This window comes from Caloenas nicobarica, chromosome 4 (genome assembly GCF_036013445.1).
Source record: "Caloenas nicobarica isolate bCalNic1 chromosome 4, bCalNic1.hap1, whole genome shotgun sequence".
Classification (NCBI taxonomy): domain Eukaryota; kingdom Metazoa; phylum Chordata; class Aves; order Columbiformes; family Columbidae; genus Caloenas; species Caloenas nicobarica.
The window spans coordinates 31,427,142-31,447,555 of NC_088248.1; the positions used below are offsets into that span (position 1 = coordinate 31,427,142).

The window sequence follows — 20,414 nt, forward strand, 5'->3', positions numbered from 1 at the left end:
GGGGCTACGTTGGCTGGCTTTAAAGTGAGCACAAAATGAAGTGGAGACATCTTGTAGGCGGTCACAAACTTCCACAGATTTGCAGTCTAGTTTACATAAACTCAGGACTTCTCAAAAAGCTTTGCAATCATTAGCCTTGCTGCAAAGCCACTTTGGGGTGATGCGGGGCTGCTGTCACAGATGGCTTGGGATACTTCAGGGTCAGGATCACAGTTTCCCAGGCCTGGCTTAACCCATCAGACTGCACATCTGTGGTTGGACAGAGCCTAAAGAGACAGTGTAAAAATAATGAATTGTTAATATCTGAAAGATGTAAAGCTTAATGAATAAATAATAAGTCACAGTATTTTCCTTTTCTTAGAAAATTAGGCGGGCTGTGTTTGTTTTCATTTTCCTTTCATTAGAGAATTTTTCTCCTGTTGCTCTTTCTAGGCACCCTAAGGTGCTGAAATTTAGGATTAATTTTACAGAAACTAGGGAAGTTAAACCACTGCCATTCGGGCTGAGAGAAGGAGAGTAGGAATGTTTCTAGAAGGGGCTTCTACTGATCTGGCTAGTGGGTAGGGAGGGTCTGGAACAGCTGAACAATCGCACGTTTCCCTCCAGCAGCGTCTCCCAAGTGATGTAGCAAAGGAGACCCCATTGCGTGCCTGCAGAGACATGGGCACACAGAGGTGAAATAATTTTCCCAGCATCACCCTCTGGTTAACATAAAACTAAATGTTCGGTGTGTCTCCCAAGTCTCATACCTGTGCTTTGCTGGCCGCATAAGCTGGGGAAAGCCTTTAACACGAGCATAGGGAGCCTGCAGTTTAAAAGAAGACTGGGGTGGAACTTTGTCACTGGCCGCCACCCCGCTGCTGCCGCTGACAGGGACCCATCCAGCCCTTGACCTCTAGCAGAATCCAAGTTGGGCAGTGCTAGGTCCTTTTAAAAGACCAGCCAACAAGCACATTTGGAGATCACCTCCTCTTGGAAGCAATGGCTTCCCTGCAATCCTGGCTGGATTTCAACCTAGATAACTCTGTTCCACCTGCTTAAAATCCCTTCCCAGTGTTTCACTGAGCACGGCATTGGCCCTACCTGTTCTGTGGTGCTACAATATTCCCCTTCCAGTTTCATACCACCTGCTCATAAATTGATTTCTAGATCATCTGTGCCCCCATTTATTAATTGAGCTGGCTTCCTTTTAATTATTTCAAAGGATCTGTGTGCACAGCCCTGTATGGTGCAGTACCTTCTTTTGGTGTTTATCTGCAGGTGTCATCCTTCTGTATTCCTTTTACCAGTGAGGTCTGAGTTCATCCACATTAATCTGAACTGACCTGTTGCCCCCTGTGAGCATGTCCTTGTTCGTAGCGGAGATAGAGGAGGACTCTTCATGAGAAGAAGGGGAAACTGGTGCTCAGCAAAGGTGTGGGATCCACCGAGGTCACAGGGTGGATCCTGGGGGAATCAGATCTCTTCTTCACAGAGGCACAACAGGCAAGGTAGCAGTTTTCCTTTCACAGGTGGCTTGCTAGAGGATTTTATCACAGGGAGTTTACTTTGTGATCTCAAACTTCCACACATAGTCTGCGCCCATTCCCATTCATCCCTGCTTTCACTTCATATTGGGGGTGTTTTCCTCTCTCTTGGCATGTCATTATGTTTTCATCAGTGTATCAACAACAGGCCAGCTGTCGTTGCTTTGTCACTAGTATTTTCTTCTTCATCCAGACCTTTGAATTGGGAGATCCTTGAAATCCATGTCTTTTATGTGACTTTTAGGCAGAATCAGATGCTTCACTTTCTCTCCTACCTGCAAGTATTTATCTCCAAGCTGTAAAATCAATCTGTTCTGGGTGCTTTTTCTTCTTAAATCTGACTGTTGCTAACACTATGTTTCTTTCATTTAACAGATTAGCTTTACAGGAAACCTGTCTCTGACAGCCTGCCCTGTTATACCCACCACCTGGCAAGAAAACTCCGAGGAGAAGCTGAGGACAAACCACATCTCGAAGACAGTCCATGGGGACTGTACCAGATCCTCTGAGATCTGCCAAGCTTTCCCTGGTCACAGCTTCTTTGGAGCAGGACCACCTGGGAGACCTGCAGTCTGCTAAGCGCCAACCCCACCTGCCCGGTGGAGAGAGGGCCAGCAACGGCTTCCCGTGCATGCCGTCCGGCTCTGCTGGGGTTTGCTTGTTCAACCTGAAATGCACACCAGCTGCCAGCGTGCAGAGGTGTGAGCAATGCCACGAGGACGATGCTAGCCAGCAGGAAGCCTTCCCTCCCAGGCTCACCAACAAAGCTGCAGAGGGGTGTCCTGCAGCCATAGAGCCTGCTCATTGCTCCCGGCCAGCCAGCAGCCAGCGACCGGCGGCACCAGCCCCCACGGCAGCAGGAGCCCCCTTGGCAGGGCAGGGGCCAGAGATGATGCCAGCCCCCCAGAGCTCCCGGCAGTTTGTGCAGGGCAGCCAGGCGAAAACGAGCTCCCTGACACAAACGGATGACTCTGCCCTGAAACCTCAGGGAACTGATGATCAGCCGGCACTCGACGTGTTAAATTATTCTTCCCTGGGCAACTCTATTAGAGGTAATGAGTCCTGTTGTACTTCTCAGGGGCACTCTCTGCAAAGAGGGGAAAAAGACAGGGGAGCAGAAAAAAATGGTTCTATTGCATGTCAGTCAGCCTCGTCAATGAAGCACACCGAAGCTGACCTGGGGAGAGACCCACAGACCAGTTTGGAGGCAAAAAGTGGGGTTGCAGACACCATGGAGTTGCTTCCCACAGATAAAACTGAAGTGGTCCAGAGCAACGAGGCACCAGCCCAGTCTAGCCATGAAAGTCCACATCTCGTACACAATGCAGATGCCAAGCCGGGGACTCCAGGCCACACCCAGCTCTCCAAATTCAGAGAAACCGGTACAATGACAGTTCAGCCGGAGAGCAGCTCTTTAACTCAGGAAGCAGTAAGCAGGACATGGCGAGATGCTGAGGTTCAGGCCGTGGCTACTGTGGAGAGCAAATCTGCCTCCACCAGCCCCAGCATCCTTGCTGCCTTCTTAAAAGGGAATCCTGCTCCAGAGGAGAAGGAAGAACTACACATTATTTACCAAGGAGGTATGAGGCTGAGCCAATCTGCACTTACTGACAGTTTCTCTTCACAACAGAAGTCCCCATGTTCTCCTGGTATCACATCAAAATCGACTGTTGTTATGGCTATGACTGCTTCAGCCCAAACCCAGCCTGTCAAACTACCTGGGGTCCCATCTGATGTGATGTCTCTGGTGTCAGCAGATAATGCAAAACCTGCTCTCCCCTCCTCCCCTGCAGCCATTGCATCCCAAGGAACATCTGTGAGTAATGCTGCAATGATTGGTGCAGCCCACGGCGGCAAGGATGCTGCTCAGCTGCCGATGGATGCTTCAGTCCCACCAAAGCCTATCCCTGTTGAGCAGCTTGCAGTCGACTCCAGTAATCGAACTCCAGCACAGTCTGGGTCTGGCACTGGTGAACCAAGAACCACTTCTGCTGCTGCTCTCCCTGGAACCGAGAACAACATGCGAGATCTTGTCCACGATGCAGGAAGCAGCCAGTTGCCTTTACTCTGTAGCACGGGTGGTGAAGTCAAGCAGAAGGAGGTCCTGGGCAGCCCTGAGCAAAAGCCTATGCACAGTAAGGGTGCGAGTCAAGGGGAGGCCATCCCTAATCAGTCTGCGGTAAAACCAAAGGAAGAAGACTTGGTGGTGCTTGATCCTAAAGGAGGGATGAATGTTGGCAGCCAGCCTGCCACTGTCCACATAAAAGCGTGCTCAGAGGATGCAGGTGAAAAGGAGGAGAGCAGAGGCCAGGGAGATGCTGGCCAGGCTCAGATGGCTGGCAGCCAGAGCCTTCAGGCAGGGCTGACACCCAAGTTGAGTGTGAGTTCTGCACATCTCACCCCTCCCTTGGAGGCAGCAGCAGCTCCCCAGCAGAAAGACCTCCAAGCCAAGGAGTCCAGACCCGAGGTCCACAAAGCAGCTCTTCCTGCTTCAGCTCAGGCCTTGCCAAACCTGGGAGAAAACAAAAAGCAGCCCACCCTGGCCATGGAGGCAAAAGTGCAGGTGAAGCAGACCAAGCATGTCAGGGATGTTGTTTGGGACGAGCAAGGCATGACATGGGAAGTTTACGGTGCTTCCCTTGATCCAGAATCCCTGGGAATTGCCATCCAGAACCACTTACAGAGACAAATACGGGAACACGAGAAACTGATCCGGGCCCAGAACAGTCAGCCCCGGAAATCCATTTCTTCAGATACATCCTCAAATAAAAAACTGAAAGGGAGGCAGCACAACGTGTTCCAGTCCATGCTGCAGAATTTTAGGCGTCCTAATTGCTGTGTCCGACCCACTCCCTCTTCTGTGTTAGACTGACATGGTTTGCAGGGATGCGTAGTTGTCTGCAGTGGTAGAGAGAATCCCTCCCCTCAAGTCTCGAGTCCTGCTGTTCAGTTGTGTTACTGGGGTTGTGATGCAGCAACAGTGGAAAATTATTCCCCTTTGTTTTCTGAGTAGCCACATGCTCCGTCACACCGTTATTATTGCCACAGCTGGTGTATTTCCACATTATGCCCCCATCCCAACCACTGTCAGATGAAATGCTAGGCACTTAGCAAGAGCACAAATTAAAATTGCCACATTGCTGCAGGGAGAGCAGCACCTTCTGCTAAAGCAAGAAGCAGAGAGATTGTCAGAGTCATTATGGAAAGCTATTTGTGTGTATCACGAGGTCTTACACAAAGGAGTGGGCTGGGGGAAGCTGGGTGAGGTGAACCTAAGGTCCAACACCTGTAAAGACCTAATACAAGAGAACTTTCCCGGTGTGTAAGTTACCCACGCTGAGGCAAGTGGGTGAAAAGGCTGCGGACATTCGTCACTGAGCAGTCTCACTTCTGTTGATACTGTGGGCACTGTTCTCATGGGAGCCTCAGAGAGCCAGGTCTTCCCCTCCTATTGAAATGGAGAATCAGGCAAAGAGTGAGGATCAAGGCTAAAGGATTATCTCCTTGGGAGAAGTGAAGTCAATGGGATTTTGATGGCCAGAAGGGGAGATGAGAGAGGGAAAAATTCTGTGGGCTTTTTCTCTCCTGCATCAGCCATGCTTAAGATATAAGCAGGGGATGCATCAGCGCAGGCGAGGCAGGAGAGAGCACATCAGCAGATGTACCTGCACCCAGCGGGACGGTGCCCTCACGCTGTGGTGCTCCAGCCATGTCCTTCACAAGCAGCGAGCTGGTCTGGCTCCTCAGCCAGGGTGGGCAGCCCCTGCTCCCAGCATCCCACGGTGCTGAGCACCTCTCCTCTAAATCACTCTGTAAAGCGGGGTGCATCTTTTTTCTCTCTCCAGAGATGCACAGTAACGTTTTCCCATAGGAACAGACTCTCCTGTGCGTCTGGGTCCATGAACCTACATGTCTAGTGTGTTACACTGATCTTTTTTCCTTTGAAGTCCTTAGACAAATCTGCTTTTTTTTTTTTCCAGAATTTTAGAGCTTTTCTTGCCTTTCATAAACTGAATACCATTTATTTAGCCTGTGCAGATTTTGTTTTACCTAATGCTCTCTATATTATAAACCATTATATTGTTAACTTGAAACGTTTACTTTACAGAAGTACTGAAATCTTGAGACAATCTTTTATGTATTTCTAATGTTAGAAAAGTTGTAGAAACTGCTAATAAAAGGTAGCTTAGTGACTGTTTCTCCAGCAGTGTGATATACAATAACGTCTCAAATGTATGTTGGTTACATTTCTCAACTTCTAGATTTCAACCCGGGAAATGTGTTTCCCACTAGTTTTTTATTCTGTCCACTAGAGTTCATGATGGGAGGCTGGGGAACTCCTGCAGTTTGTAGAAAATTTAGTTTTCAATCCTGCAAAGCACTGAGGATTTGGATATTGTAATCCTGCAGGGTACTAGAGTTAAATAGGCGTTATTTTTATTCCATTAAAGATTTTTCATGAATCATGATGATAATTTATTTCTGTCTCTAGTACCACACTCTGGACTTACTCTGTAGATCTTACTCTTCCAACTTATTCTGTAAATCTTACAGGTTTACACAGTGTAAATGAGTTTTGGTTTTGTTCTTATTTTTTTCCCTGTGAAGCAGACCTGATATGGTTCCCTTTTATTTAGGAGGCCAGACTTTTTGAGTCTATCAACTGCCAAGCTTTCAAAGCAGATGTTTTGGGGCAATTTTTCCCCAGCAGAGAGATAAAATACTGTAAGATACAATGTTTTAACCTAGCTCAATGAAAGGTGTTTCCCCTAGGCATAGTACTGAATTGACTCCTAATTTTCCTCTGGTATATATTTGGGGGCTTCATGGCACATCCTTGTTCCATTTCTCTACATTATTTCAAGTCCTTTCCCACTTGATGCTGAATTGCCGATTCTGAAATACCACATTAGAGTGTGTCTTCCCACATCTGCCCACGAGGAGGAAAATCTCCTGCCTTTTTTCTGTTGGTACTGCTGTTTCCGCGCCCTTCCTAGCAGTGTCCAAGATGTGAGTTTCATGTGAAATTTTGTGTGGGATTAATATTGGCAGTCTCATTAGGTCAGGTTAGTTGACAAGTTCAGTGTCTCTTCCCATGCTGTGTCCGTGTCAGCCCTGAAGAGGTTCCCAGAGTTCTCTGTGATGTTTGCTGTGTCCTGTCCGGGTCCAAGGCTTTTTGCTGCTCCTTTTGCGTCCCTTCAGCCCCCTCCCTCGCTGCTGCTGCCCAGCCTGTCTTCCTGCGAAACCGTGTCCCTTGGCTCAGCTCGTGTCCCTTGGCTCAGCTCGCGTCCCTCACTCTGCTGTCCCCCTCGCCGTAGTGTTGTGAGCCAGCTTACTCTGAACTGTCCCTTTACAAATATGTTCCATCTGAATATATAAGTGGATTGTCATATTTTTTTTCCAGAGGAGAATAAATGGCTATCGCGCATTCACCGATTTCCATGAACTTTATATCCTTTAGCTTGAGTTCTCCAAACTATTTCTAGCATATGGGTATGAGTTGCTTTATTGAGATCAAACTGGGCTTGGCAATGAATGAGCAGGGTGCCGGGCCAGCACCGGAATTAACTCTTCTTCATGAGGAATGGGAGACCTCTCCTGGTTCCCGGCAGCTGCTTCCAGCTGTGAGTCTTCACCGCCAGTCCACCCGCACCTCCCACCCCGACTGACCCTTCTTCCAGGAAAATGTCATCAATACAAACGTGCCACAAAACGCTGACAGGCAGGCTACTAAGTGGATGCATCTGAACAACTGCACAGGCATAACTGGAAAAACCATAGAGGTCAGCAGAGCACTGTGCTTTTGTACTCTGGGAAAATATGAGTGCAAAGAAAAACTGCAAAATGTCAGTGCCGCTTCCTGGTGGGCACAGAAGTCCTGCAGGCATGTGTTTGAAGCCAAGCAATAACGTGCCAAAAACCAACACAACAAAAATGAGTCGATAGTCACCAGCATATCTCATGGAAAGTATTTTAGGTTTTCACTTTGCCTTGCTAGAGCAGACTGTAAGCAACCTGCTAGTTTAACACTGGTAATTTATGTTTTTTCCTGCGTACAATAACGATGTGAATCGTCATAGGGATGATGCATCTTTCACCAGCAGCAAAACAGAACCATGTTTTGGGGAGCAATTAGCAAATATTATGTGTGCCAGTGGTCTTGTAGCAGCCAAGAAATACTGTTCTTGGTGTCTTGTCAGCACCAAAAATGAAAGTGTGTTTGGAGTAGTGATATGGCAGAAGGCAGGGGGAGATGATCCGTGTGCCACCACCTCGCTTTTTTTCTCTGCCCAGTGACTCAGAATCACATTGCATTGGTCGAATGGCTAACAACCAAGGAAATCCATTTGGGCTAATAAAAACAGGATTAACACCATTGTCATTCCCTTGATCAAATCTGTATGGAGGAGGAAAAAAAATAAAGACCTATGTTGCAGCCTAGCCAGTTAAGTAATGCTTGAATTCAATTTGTAGCAAGATGAGAAATTTTAGGAAACAAGCTAATTGCCAGTAAACTCCTCCCTGTTGGTTGCATCTTCTGGGAAGGTTGACTTGGCCAGAACTATTAACAAAAGCATTGAATGAGAATGGAAGAACTACTTCTAGTTTCACTTCAGGAGCTCTCCACTAGGAAAGAGGAGAATAAGTGTATTTCAATGTTGCCAAAGCAAAACCTGAGTTGAAGCAGAACCGCGTTGCAGGCAATTTGCAATATAGTCCTGGATTTAGCATGAGGCTGTGACTTCCGCCACTGTGTGTGTGTGCTTGATTGGTGTCTGCCAGCTTTGTGTTTCCTTGGGCACAAGTGCTGAAGTTCTGCCTTGTTTCTGCTGACTTGGTTTGGAAAAAAGAGTAGGGAAATAGCTGGAAGGACAAGGAGGAGAATATCAGTCTTCTCCGTTTCAGAGGAAGGAAACCTTTTAAATCTACAAGATGGAATTGCTGAGAAACATGGGGAGGAACCAATGAGAAGTAAAACGAAGACGATTTAGGTGCTTCACAAGGAATTCCCATTCCTATGGCTGTAAAGCCAATGTTTTGCTTAAGTTTTGCACATTTGTTCATTCTGAGCTCACACATTTTTCATATTGTTGGTGTCTCATGGCTTTTAGGAAAACAAATATTTCCAAAGGCTGTATATTTTGCTAGTATATATAGATATATCCAAATACAATTCAACAAAACCACTAGGCAAACAACTTCAGTTTATTATCGCTACTACCATGTAAGAGCTTGTAAAGTGCACTGTTCGGAGAAGTACATTCAAAGGATTCAGAAAAAGTGAATATATGCTCTGAAGATAACACTAGCTTTTATCTTGAATTTCATTACTATGTCGAAGTGTTAAAGTTAGAAGTGGAAATCCAAATGAAAATCAGTGTTGAAGTTGACGGAAAGTTCAAGTTGTCTGGCACTGGTTTTCAGTTTGGAAACTTGATGGAATCTATTAATACCATACCAGTGTTTCATTACTTAGCTCAGTATGTGCCAGGTTTGTAGGAAAGTACAGGTTTTATTAGCTCCATTGTTTTGTCCTGTGTCTATCCTTCTACACCTTTTGAAAATTAATGTAATAGGTTAGCAAGACAGAGTAGACAGAGTAAGTATTTCACTCCCAGCTTATGGAAATGGCTGCTCTGAATGAGAGACAACTGATCAACAGGCTCCATGGTATTAGAAAGCTAAGGGCTATGTTCTGAAGGAAACTCTCCCTTCCTTTTTCTTTTCCCCTCCTGTTTTTGTAATGTCTCAACCTCTGCTGATTAATTTTTGATGACTCTCTGATGCCTGCATGAGTGGTCAGTATTTTCTGTCATCCCAAAGATATGCACATAGATCCTTATCTAAATGCTGCACACTGCCAAATATCTCTGGAGACACTGGATGCTGTGGTGGTCCGTGGGCCTGAAATGGCTGTAATGTCCTCTTAGGGGCCTAAATTATCCCACTCAAGTCAGTGTTGATGTTTAAAAGAAAAAATGAAATATTACGGCTGAATTGAGCCACGCTGAATGAATTTCATCTTTGTTTGGTTTGGTTTGATTTGGGTTTTTTTAAACACTGAGATTTATTGTTTTATCTGCTTTGTGCTTTTCTGAGCAGCTCATCCATCCCTGAGTTTATAATGTGGATTTTGCATCAAATCTCAGCAAGAAAGATTTTGCAATGTGAAACATATCTTTCTTCATTAAGGCTTCTTTAAAGAAGAAAATTATGTTACTACTGAGCCAAATCACACAGAGAGCAAATATGTTTTCCTCTAGGAAAAAGTTTGCTTGTAGGTAAGCTTATGCGTGCATGTGTACATGTTTAAAAGGGGTGTACATGCGTACACGTCTCATGCATTACTCATACTCTAAGACTATTTTTTCACTCTGCTTTTCTGATTGAATGCCAGAGGTTTAGCTTTTTTCACAGCTTTGAGGCAAGCTTAGATCGCTGTGCAATACAGAAACAAGGATTTTCTCCTAATCTGGTCTCTAGAAAACTTCCCACAGCCCTAGCTAAAACAAAAACCAAAAACCAAAAACAAACCAAAACCACCACAGCTGGCCAACCTCCATGTCTAGACTGTCAACAGCAAGTGCAGTGGCTGGGGTGTACAGAGATGCACACTGGCTCCTGAGCTCTGTGGAAATCCACTCTTGTATGTACAAACTGGTTTCTGCACAAAGACTATGGACAAAACCAAGCATCTGAGCTCATTAGAAACAGAATCACGTCAACCAAGTCCTGTTTGAAACACTATACCTTAAGTTTTGTCAACTTTCTGCTTAGACTGACACCCTCTGGAGTACAAATAAATGGCAATTCTGACAGTTGTCTGCTGCAGAACACAAGTCTCTCAGATGCTTCTCAGCAGCTGTGCTACAACAGGTGACCCTTCTGCTTGGAGGGTCCTCCTGACAACACTTCCTTTAGCCCAGTTCATAATCAGTAGTTTCAAGTATGTCAAATGCAAGTTTAGGCACTGCCCCAAGGAATTGCAGTAAAATAGAAGAGAAAAATCCATGCATTTGTTGTACGTAAAATCACATCTGAAGTCTGAAGCTGAAGTCTCAGTAGCACGCTGAAAAGCATTGGGAGTTTGTACCCAGAGTTAAAGGGAGAGGTGGGGTGAACTTTGAATTCCTGGCTGTTGCAACCACCACAAAAATGATGGCCACGAATCAGTCAGCAGCAGCAGAAAACCAACTTGGGGGCTTCTAACAACAACTAATATTATTGTGGCTTTATTATTTTTATAGTTACACTGACTTAATGTGATGTACTGTATGAAGTAAAGCTAGTGTTAGGCTTCCGGGTGTACTGTGGCATTCATTCAAGACATACCAACAGGAGTTTGCATGTGAAGAAGTCTTACAGTGATACTAAAGCAATGTTACCCACACGATCAAATCCCTTAGGAATTTAATGTTTTGCTGTTTTACATCTCCTGGTTTCCATGCTGAGTACAATAAAATGAACACTGTCTTAATTATTCTGGGTCTCTGTTTGTAGGCTGACATGGGAAAAGAAGGAACTTTTAAATGTTGCTGGCCATTCTGGCTAAATCTGTGAGTGTCTGAAAGACAGAGGAGCTACCAGCTTTTTAAATTCAGGCCTGGGACCTGGCACCTTGCAAAGCTCAGTGTGGTGAAGCCACCACGCACTGTCCCTGCCGGAGAAGAGACCCGTCTGCTTCCTTCTGTGTAAGTGCCATTGCCTTTTCACAGCTGCTGATGAGCACAGGCTTTTCTGCAGCGGCTGCTACTCGACCCTTCCGCACGGACTCACTCAGCCTTTCAGCAGCCGGTTGCCGCACAGCAAAACATTATTCATCCAGCTCAGCAACCCAGGAGTCGAGCTGGAAAGGGCAGAATTTTAACCCTATGGTATCACTGCTGTACCAAATTGCCACCACCATCCACCAGCATGCCTGCACACCATGCACAAAGCCAAGACTATCAGCATCAGAGCAACCTGAACCATTTTCCTCCCCCAAAAGAAATAAAGTTTTCTCTCAGAGTACAAAGGAGCATAAGCTAACAGATGATGTCAGTGAAGTACTTTGATCAGCGGAGTTACAGGTATGGTATTTCCCTGTGCCTCTCTACTTCTAGAGGATATGAGGACCCCACCTCGGTGTACTCTTTCCTGTGGTGAGGGGAAAGAAGCAGAACAGAACCTGAGATAACATGGTTGCACAGTTCCCCTGCTACCAGGAACGTTCTGGCTGCTCACCCCAAGCTGGAGCCCTCTTTCCAAAAATAGTTGTTTCCTTTACTGTGTTTCTGTACTTGTGTTTTGTGGTTGGCTGCTGGGCTTCAGGCTACTTCAACTAACTGCCCAGTGCTTGGGCAGTTGCGCAGGATATTTTATTAATGAGCTTTGCTGGATTCCTTGTCGTATGATTCAGGTTCCTGTGTGCCAGTGGCTGACGAAGATTAGTCCCGAACCCGAACTGCCAGGAGTGGGGTGTTTCCCTACGGTATCTGTGTTCATTCAGCTGTGTGCCGCAAGTGGCGATCTCTCTTTGTAGGCAGGAAAACTGGGGTCTCCCTTTCCTAGTTCATCCAGTAGTCTTGATGTAGTAGGGAAAAAGCCCAGAACCCCCAGCCCTAGGGGACTGTCCCAGCAGGAAAAGGACCAGTACAGAAAACAAGGTGGCACCCTATTAAACCAATAATTACCAGTGTTTATTTTCCATCTGATCTAGATTTTATACCATATAACATAGCAGTTTCAGTGAGCCTGCATATATAAAGAATAAGTCTGGCTTCTTGCTCATGCATCAGCTGGCTTACTGAGAACATGAGCTTTCCAACCACCAGCACTACATCCCAGGGTATCTGCTTCACTGCTTTAACCAGCTAAAGAAACCGTCACGCCTTTAGGGATTCAAATGCCACCAAAAACACTCTGTGGCCAGTGGCAGCATTGTGAGTGGAAAACAGAAGATTTCCTCATCAAATTTCAAAATACTCTTTGGACAACTATAAATTGCTAGTTTCACTAGCTAATGTTTTAAAAACTAGGCACTTAAATCTGCAACTGAGTATTTAGATAAATATGGCCTCATCTGTGAGAAGCGTAGAGTGCACTTATCTCCTATTGAGGTCAGGTCGTGGAGACTTATGGATGCTTGAAAAAGCCATTGTTAATTGGACACCTATACCCAGTATGGTAGTAAGCAACTATGAGTAGTAATGACAGTCTGCCTGTTTGGACCAGCAGAAATGTTGTCAGTGCAAATTAGGAAATGGTAACAGGTGCCCCATTGCTACCTGTATTTCAGCAGTGTTTGTGGGAGCAAAGGTACTGCTGCTTGCATCGCAGAGCACCCCGCTTCCTAAAGCATTGTCCTTTGCACTTACAGGAGTCAAATTAAGTGGGATCAACAGCTTTGGAGTGTGGGTGCCAGCCTACAAAGGAATTTGCCTTTGCCATGCCATCATAGTAATGAATTAACTTCCTGAAAGAAGAAATGTTTTCCAATAGCCTGCTGTGGACTGTGGCACAAGGAAAGGATTTGGGTCATTCATGCTGAGGTTCTGCCTTAATTCCTTAATTCTATTAATTTCTTTTCCTAATTAGAAACCTGCTCATGGCAGCACTGTTTCTCTAAATCCACTTATACAACATCAGAAAGACATAAGTGAGCTTAGCCATTAAGGAGATGTTTCTCATGGGCTGGTGAAAAACTCTCCGGCAGCTGGAGCACATCTGCTCGACGCCCACCTTTTCCTCCGCACCTGTTAGAAGATGGCTGGTGCATAGGAATGGCTGCTGGGTTCTGCACAGCCTCCACATCCACACTGACCCGGGGACCGCTGGGCTGCATCACCTTGGGATCGGGAAGGAGGAGAGGCCAGGTCCACCCGGGAAACGGCAGAGGTGAGGCCACCCACGAAGCCGCTCTTCCTGTGATTTGGGAGCACATAACTTTTCTTCCCTCATGTTTGTGCCTCATCCTTTTTTAAGGACAGTTACCGAGCTATTAATTCATGAGGCAAACTGCTTAGGTTTAGTAAGTCTTCAGCTAAGGGAGAAGCCTCTGGGGAGATACTGGCTCCATGCGTTGGGTTACTCACCCTTCTGAAATGCGTGGGCTCCCATTATGTTTCAGAAGCTTTAAGCACCTGCTCTGAAGGCAGAGGCTAGTGGACAGGCTTCCCTGTTTTTTCCTGGCTCCAGCAGAGAAGGAATGGGAATAAATAGGGCTGACACTTGCTCGGGTCATATCCAAACGTCTCCCTGTGTCCAGTGTAGCTTTATGTATACCAGCTATTCAAAGGAGAAATGCTGGCTAAGAAAAAGGAGAGCTGTACAGCACTTTAGGCAAGAAACTGTAATCAGGTAAGTCCTACAAACTGAGACAAATGCAAATGCAGTATATGCTCCATTTTTTATTAAAGATATATAGTATTCTTTATTATGGATTTATCTCCTTACCTTTACTGACATGGCTCTGAATGCTTAAATACCTCTATGCTGGGAAAGCTTTCCTGGTATTCACCCTAACTTCCCTGCCACCCAGCTTACGCTACAGCAGGCTATACCTCCTTCATCAAAACATCTGAAGCAATGCTCTCTCTCCTCCCAAACTCACTCACTTTTCCAGCTTGGCTCAGATGATGTTGAAGGACTGTTTGCAAGAGTGAAGTGGTTGGCTGCTCACTCTCACCTGCTCTTCATTTTTTGGATGTTGCCATGAGTGATACCAGCAATTGTCTTGCATTTCTCAATGTGAGTTTCTGTGCTTTGGTGACATATCCTGAGATCATCAAACTGAGTGTAAACAGCACAGCCAGTACATGGCTTCTGCTCCCTGGGCTGGGCCTGGCTGAGTAGCCTCTTCCTTGTCTGCCACTCATCTCTCACATCTCCCTCTTCTCTTGTAAAGCCAAAGCCAGGTTCTCTGGCCTGTTCGGCTGTGGCAGCACAGGTGGAGTGAAAAGCAGTCATATTTTCTCCACTGGATATTTATTTCCCCAAGATGGCACAGTTCTCATAGGCACAGATCAGTGGTAACCATCTCATGATGTCCATTCCTTTGTTTGCAGGGAGGAAATCTATCCCATTTATGTTGTGCATTTTCTTTCTAGCCTGGCCCACATACAGGCTGGAATAGCTACTGCAAACTAATTGACAGCACTGTAGAGAGAGCCTGCAAAATTGAGGGCAGTCCCTAAATGGTCCTAATCTCTGCTGAAATAGAAGCTGGAGCTTTTGTGTAAACTGCTCCTGACAAAAAGAGAGCTATATGGTATAGCTTACAGCTTTTTTATAGCTCCACATGTGGAGGTTGTGTCCAGCTTCAGGACAGCTGGTCTTTTCTGTCCCAAGTGCAGGTTAAAAAAGGAAAAACTACATTGAAGCCTCCCTCTGCGCGGGCACGCTGCTCTCTTCAATTCATCCAAGCATGTGTAGTGGTGCAATGTACACATTGCTCTTTCCTGGTGGTCTGCTCTGATCACACACTTTCCTGAAGTTGCAAGGCATCCAATACCAGCTCCAGAAGAATTGTCATACTTCTTTCACTTGTTTGGCAAGTTTTGCTTAACTAAATTATCTGTCTCTTCCAGTCCTGTATCTTATTTCCTTAAAAGGGCGTGTGCCTAACTAAAAAAAAAGATAATAATAATAATTACATTTCCAGATGCTAGGGGGAAAATGAGGTTTGGTTTCAGTGTTCCTGGCTGAGAATGTAGCATGTGCAACAAACAAGTGCAACTGGGAAGAAAACCACAGTGCTTTGCTTTGATAGTAAAGAGAAAGGTCTGTAGGGGAAGGGACAGGCTAGTTTAAATGCTTCTTTTCCTGGGATGCCCCACAGCTTTCCAGGTGAATGAATTATGTTTTGCAAAAGTGTTTCAGTGCTGTTAAAACAGTTCAACTTAGCTTTCAAAAATCAAGTGACTGACATGTTTTCCAAAGTGCTGCAATGTGGATGAATATGAGCAATAGCTCATTGAAAGAAAAATGCCTGTTTGGATGAAAACTCCCTGACCATCTTTCCTGTAAGACTGGTTTCTAAACTGCATTCTTAGCAGATTGGACCTTACCAGGGAGGACAGTGAGAAAGGAGGTTCCCATCTCTCCCCACCTTTGCAAACACCAGATGTATTGGTGTTGTGCATTAAGCTCAGGAGGCAAGAGAGGCCCTGCATGGTAAGAGGAGGACAGGTGCACAAGTGCTCTTCATTAATTAATCCCAGTAAGTGGGGGAGGTGAGAGCCTAAAGACAGTTGATAAAGATGCAGTGAGTTGCAGCAGAGACCTAGGTATAAGAGTGGATAAGAGTTCCTCTCAGAGAGATAGGAAAGCCCTGCGTGATGGCTTGAGAAGACTGTTCATCTTGCAGGACAGCTGGGAGGATCAGGGGAGCTGCAGGTAAGGTGTGACATCGAATTCTTGCCTGCGTGATGGCTTTATTCAAGGTTGGTTCAAAGGGTTGTAAAACTTGAATCTGGTGAGTGGAGAGGATGGAGGGCCTGGGTTGAGAAGAGGGACCCAGAGGCGTATCACTGCATTTTGTGGAGTGTATGGTGCTATTAATGCACAAGAAGGAAAAGGTGTAGCTTCTGGCAGGGGCTTTGATTGTCTGCCCAGAAATGGTTTGAAATGCTGAGATGGATTTATGGTTCTTGCTTTGCAGACTGAGAGTACGAACAGGTAAAGTTAGATCCAAAGAAAAGGACAAAAGAGCTAAGGCTGCAGCAGGCAGTGTGAACTGGCCTGAGTGTCTGAACCCACTAGAGAGGCACACAAAACTCTGTAAGGCCAGGATTTCCCCGCAGGATTTCTTATTTCTCTCTCTTTTCTTGCCAAGAGATGCACAGCTGGGAAAAGAAATACGGTTTTAGTGGAAGAAAAGTGCTTAGACTGGGTTTTGATAAACAGAGAAGTCAGACGTAGGTTGGTTGGGTAGCCTCCCAGAGTAGAAAGGGAGAGAAATGTGACATTTAATCTTTTACATATATAAAAAGCTATTTCAACGGACTTGCTTCAGCGTTAAGACTCTAACAGAAGAAGGAAAACGTGCTTATGTAGTTTGGATGTTCTTAGCAATTTATACGATGTTGTCATGTATCTTAAATGAGATCTCTTTTAAATGGAGCTAAATTATTGAGTTCTCTGTCTTGTAGCTTGCACCCTAGCCTTGCCTGCCTTGTTTACCAGGGACCAAACAGTGGCTGCAGGCACACATAGCTTATGTTGATTTTAATGTCAAGCTAACACACTGTGTGCAAACACCATAACAGTTCTTGCAAGGAGCATCAGCTATGGTGTCGCATGGATATTTAACTCTTTCTCACCCTGTGCCTTTAGCATGTGGGGTCTGAAGTGGATCTGGCCTTGCAGAGTTTCCATTTCTATTTGGGGGAGGCGAGGAAGAGGGAATAAAAATCTGAGGTTTAGCTCTCTAAACTGCAAAGATTACATTGAAACTGTGCCTTCAGCATAATCGATGCAGGTGTGTGCCTTAAACCTGCAGGTAGCTCTAAATCATTTCTTGCAGTGCAAATTAATATCTGACTGAAGAATCAATTTTAAAGTCCTAAAAGACTGTTGGCAATAATTGTGAACAGAACTTGTCCTCCCCTGCTGTTAGCTGTGGCATAGCATAGAAAAGCTGGGAAGAGTGAAGGTTGTTTTTTCTTGTTTAAGCAAAAAGGTAAGATGCTTTGCTTCTAAGTGAAGCAAATCCAATATTTTTTCCCTCCTAACTTTTAAAGAGCTGTCAAACGTTGACAGAAACCAAGAGGAACCAGCTGATCTTGGCAGGACTCTTGCACTGCAATGCTAATTGCCCCCTCTAGAGAGAGCGACCCTCCTTATGTCTATATAGCTATGCAACACATGATGTCCAAGTTTACATCCTCCTTGATAAAGCATTTCAGCCAACTACAGACTAAATTGTATTTCAAGCCCAGGGGACTTACAAGTGTCACATAAAGTAAAGCTTGCATGTTACGAGCAGCAAAACTTAATGTGCTTTTTAGCAAAGGCAATGCCTTCACCCTTCCGAGTGCCTGCTGCCATGGCTCAGGGCTGGCATGCTTGATGTCCGAGCTCCCCTTCTGCCCACGGTTACCTTTCTGAAGAATTTTGCAAATAGATCCTTCTATCTTAAGGAAACTACTGAAACCCAAAGGGAGAACCAACTGAGCATGGCTTCTTAGGTCATGGGGATATAGTGTTTGCACACAGCCTCTTGCTCACAAGGGTGACAACTTTGCAGTAAAGAGGGCAAATGAGTTGGCCCAGGGTTTAGTTCTCATGCATCTCGCTGTAGTGAGTGGCGCCCTCCCTGCCCCGTAATGCTCTCTCTGTCTCTCGAACAAGCAAGGCAGTGGCTAGTTTCAGGACCACAGTCTTTCCTCACTATGTCACTTTGTATAAACTGCCATCAGAATGGCTAGCCTGGCAATTGTGGAGGCAGTTTTGATTCCTGCATACTCAAGATGCCACTTTTATTGTAGGCCATCCCAAAGCCATCTGGCCATCGGGACTCCTTGTTGCTGCTGTGTAGGTAGATGTCAGCTGGGGATCTAGGCATCCTAGCACTGGGCTTCTAAGCCTTGGCCTTAATGTCTGAGAGAGAGAGAGGCTCCTTAATTTTCTAATTATCTGCCATATCTAGAGAAAGCCTTTCCTTCCCTGTCGCTTCAACAAATGCCTGTGCCCTCTGTTACCTCCCATCTAAGAACATTTTTCTCTAGGATGCGCTAACAGCAGGTGAGCCAGAGAATGCTGCAGTCACACTGTAGGATGTTCTACAGCTTTTCTACTGAGCCCAAGTGTTTCAACCCAATTGCCTTCAACACACGAAGTGCTCAAGTATGGTTGTGGAGCCTTTTGGTTTTTTGTTTGTTTTAAAGCCACTCAGCTGTTGATCAGGTCATGGCCTGGACAGGGCGCAATGTATGGACGCCACAGTGAGGTGATGCTGGCCAGCAAATATCAAATAGTGTCAGTGCTGGAGTCTAGGAATATTGTCCAGCTACATCACTTTTGAGTGTTTCAGGCAAGACCAGTAAGCTCCACCTCAGTCAGCTGGGTGCAGAAATTAGTTAACATGTTTCTCTGGCATACATTAGGCAGACAATTTGTTCAGGTGACTAGTAGGATCACTTCTGGTTATAAAACCTGCAGAAGACCTGTTCTCCACTGGGGTTTTCCATGTCCTAAAGGACATAACCTTGCAGAAAATAGTTCCTTCTAGAAGCTGAGCTCACGCATCTCCCATGGCATTCGGGGAGCAAAGGCCTCCAGGCTGGGTCCCCAGTAAGTGGAGGCAAACAGCCCTTGTATCCCTTTGCTAAGCAGCCAAAAGGAACAGGGAACTTCTGCTAATTCAGTGCAATAAATAATGCTGTTTCCTGGAAGAATTTGTAAATCAACACTTGTCTGTTGATCCACCCAAGCATTGGCCCTTCCAGCCAAATCTGCAGTAGCATCACCACCAGACCTGTGACACACCTCAGTGCTGCCCACGGCACCTCGCCATCTCTGCTGTTGCCATGTAGGGACACCCTGCAGCATGCCTTCTGCAGAAGGGTGGGTAAGGCACAGCATCTGCAGCACTTGCTCTGTACTGCCCAGGCTGCCCTTGGCAGCACGTGCTTCTGTTACTCTTCAATGCCATCTCCACAGCCCTGCAATTAGTACTTACAGCCTTACCTGGATCGCTAAGAAAGGAAGTGGCCAAGGCTTTTCTTGAGGAAAGGCAGGGTTGCAGGAGGCCCACTGGAGCTGATCTCTTGTCACCTTCGTGTTGGGCTTTTGGCCAAGCTGTCCTTGTGCAGGATGGAAACAGCTGGGCCGCTGGTCAGCAGCCAGCTCTGCCTGGGACCCTCACCTCACCTGAGAAGCCCCAGCTCCCTCCTGCTCAGGCCAGGTGGGTTGTTATGTTAATACTCTCCTTTTCCTAGGATAACATGCAGGGCTTGTAGAGAATGGATTTCCTTTCAGCTTAATCCAACCTCTACTTTACCTTTTCAGTAAGACTCCCTCTGTAAGTCTTATCACTCCTTCAGTTCCTCATCCATAAGAGTTGATCAGATTAAAGCAATTCCCGAACTGCAGGAGCTCCAGGAGGATCTCTGGCAGCAGAGCAGCGTTGCTCAGCAGGGAAATTCTTACCAGGAAGCAAAATGAAGAGCTTTCATTTCCTTCTGAAAGTTGTTGGGAATCTGCATTTACCTGTTCTCCAGCATCCTAGTTGGCTTTTAGTTCAGCCAGCCCCTTGACTGCAATCACCAGCATTCTGGGCATTGCAATTGACTTAGGCGACTGCCCTGGAATGTAATGAGACTGCAGCATATCAAGAATAATAATACACATCATACTCCTCAGCTACACTGTGATGTTTTTATATATAAGGACAGGGACTCTGGTTTATGTAGCTTGCTCTAAAGAAACATATTGGGTCTGTCTGATGTTAGATTTGAAAACAAAACAAAAAAACCAAAACATGGCTATAAAACATACATGGAAAAATCACCTCTTTCTTCTTGTTCTAATCAATGGGCTGTCCACTAATGCATCTGCAGCTTCTCATGTTGGGGTTTAGTTGATTAAAGATTTGTCTGAATCAAGCCCCAAGGGCCAGATTATCAGCTGGAGTTAATGAACACAGAGCTATTGACTGCAACAAAGCCATCAGTTGCTTTGTAGCAGCTGATGAATTGGCTTTGATTCTGAATAACTCCATACACCAGTGCACCTAAGACCTGAATCTGACTCGCACAGTTGCTGTCTTGTAGACAGTGAGACTGAGCTTTGCTTGTTTTGAGGAAGGTTAGACATACTACACGGTTGCATTTTGATGCTCACCCTAACTAGGCCCTTGCCAGAAATTCAGCGTTCAGAGTCAATTGACTATTTTTCACCTCCCAG

At 45.7% G+C, this 20,414-nt stretch overlaps 1 protein-coding gene across 1 annotated transcript in view; it reads left to right on the forward strand.

Moving 5' to 3' along the window:
* Positions 1 to 5,949, forward strand: part of GPRIN3 (GPRIN family member 3) — a 30,562-nt gene extending 24,613 nt beyond the window's left edge. Inside the window, exon 2 of the mRNA XM_065634211.1 lies at positions 1,902 to 5,949. Within this exon, the coding sequence (XP_065490283.1) occupies positions 2,011 to 4,398 (2,388 nt within the window). The 5' untranslated portion in view covers positions 1,902 to 2,010 and the 3' untranslated portion in view covers positions 4,399 to 5,949. The remainder of the gene's footprint in view (positions 1 to 1,901) is intronic.
* Positions 5,950 to 20,414: the final 14,465 nt, after the last annotated feature.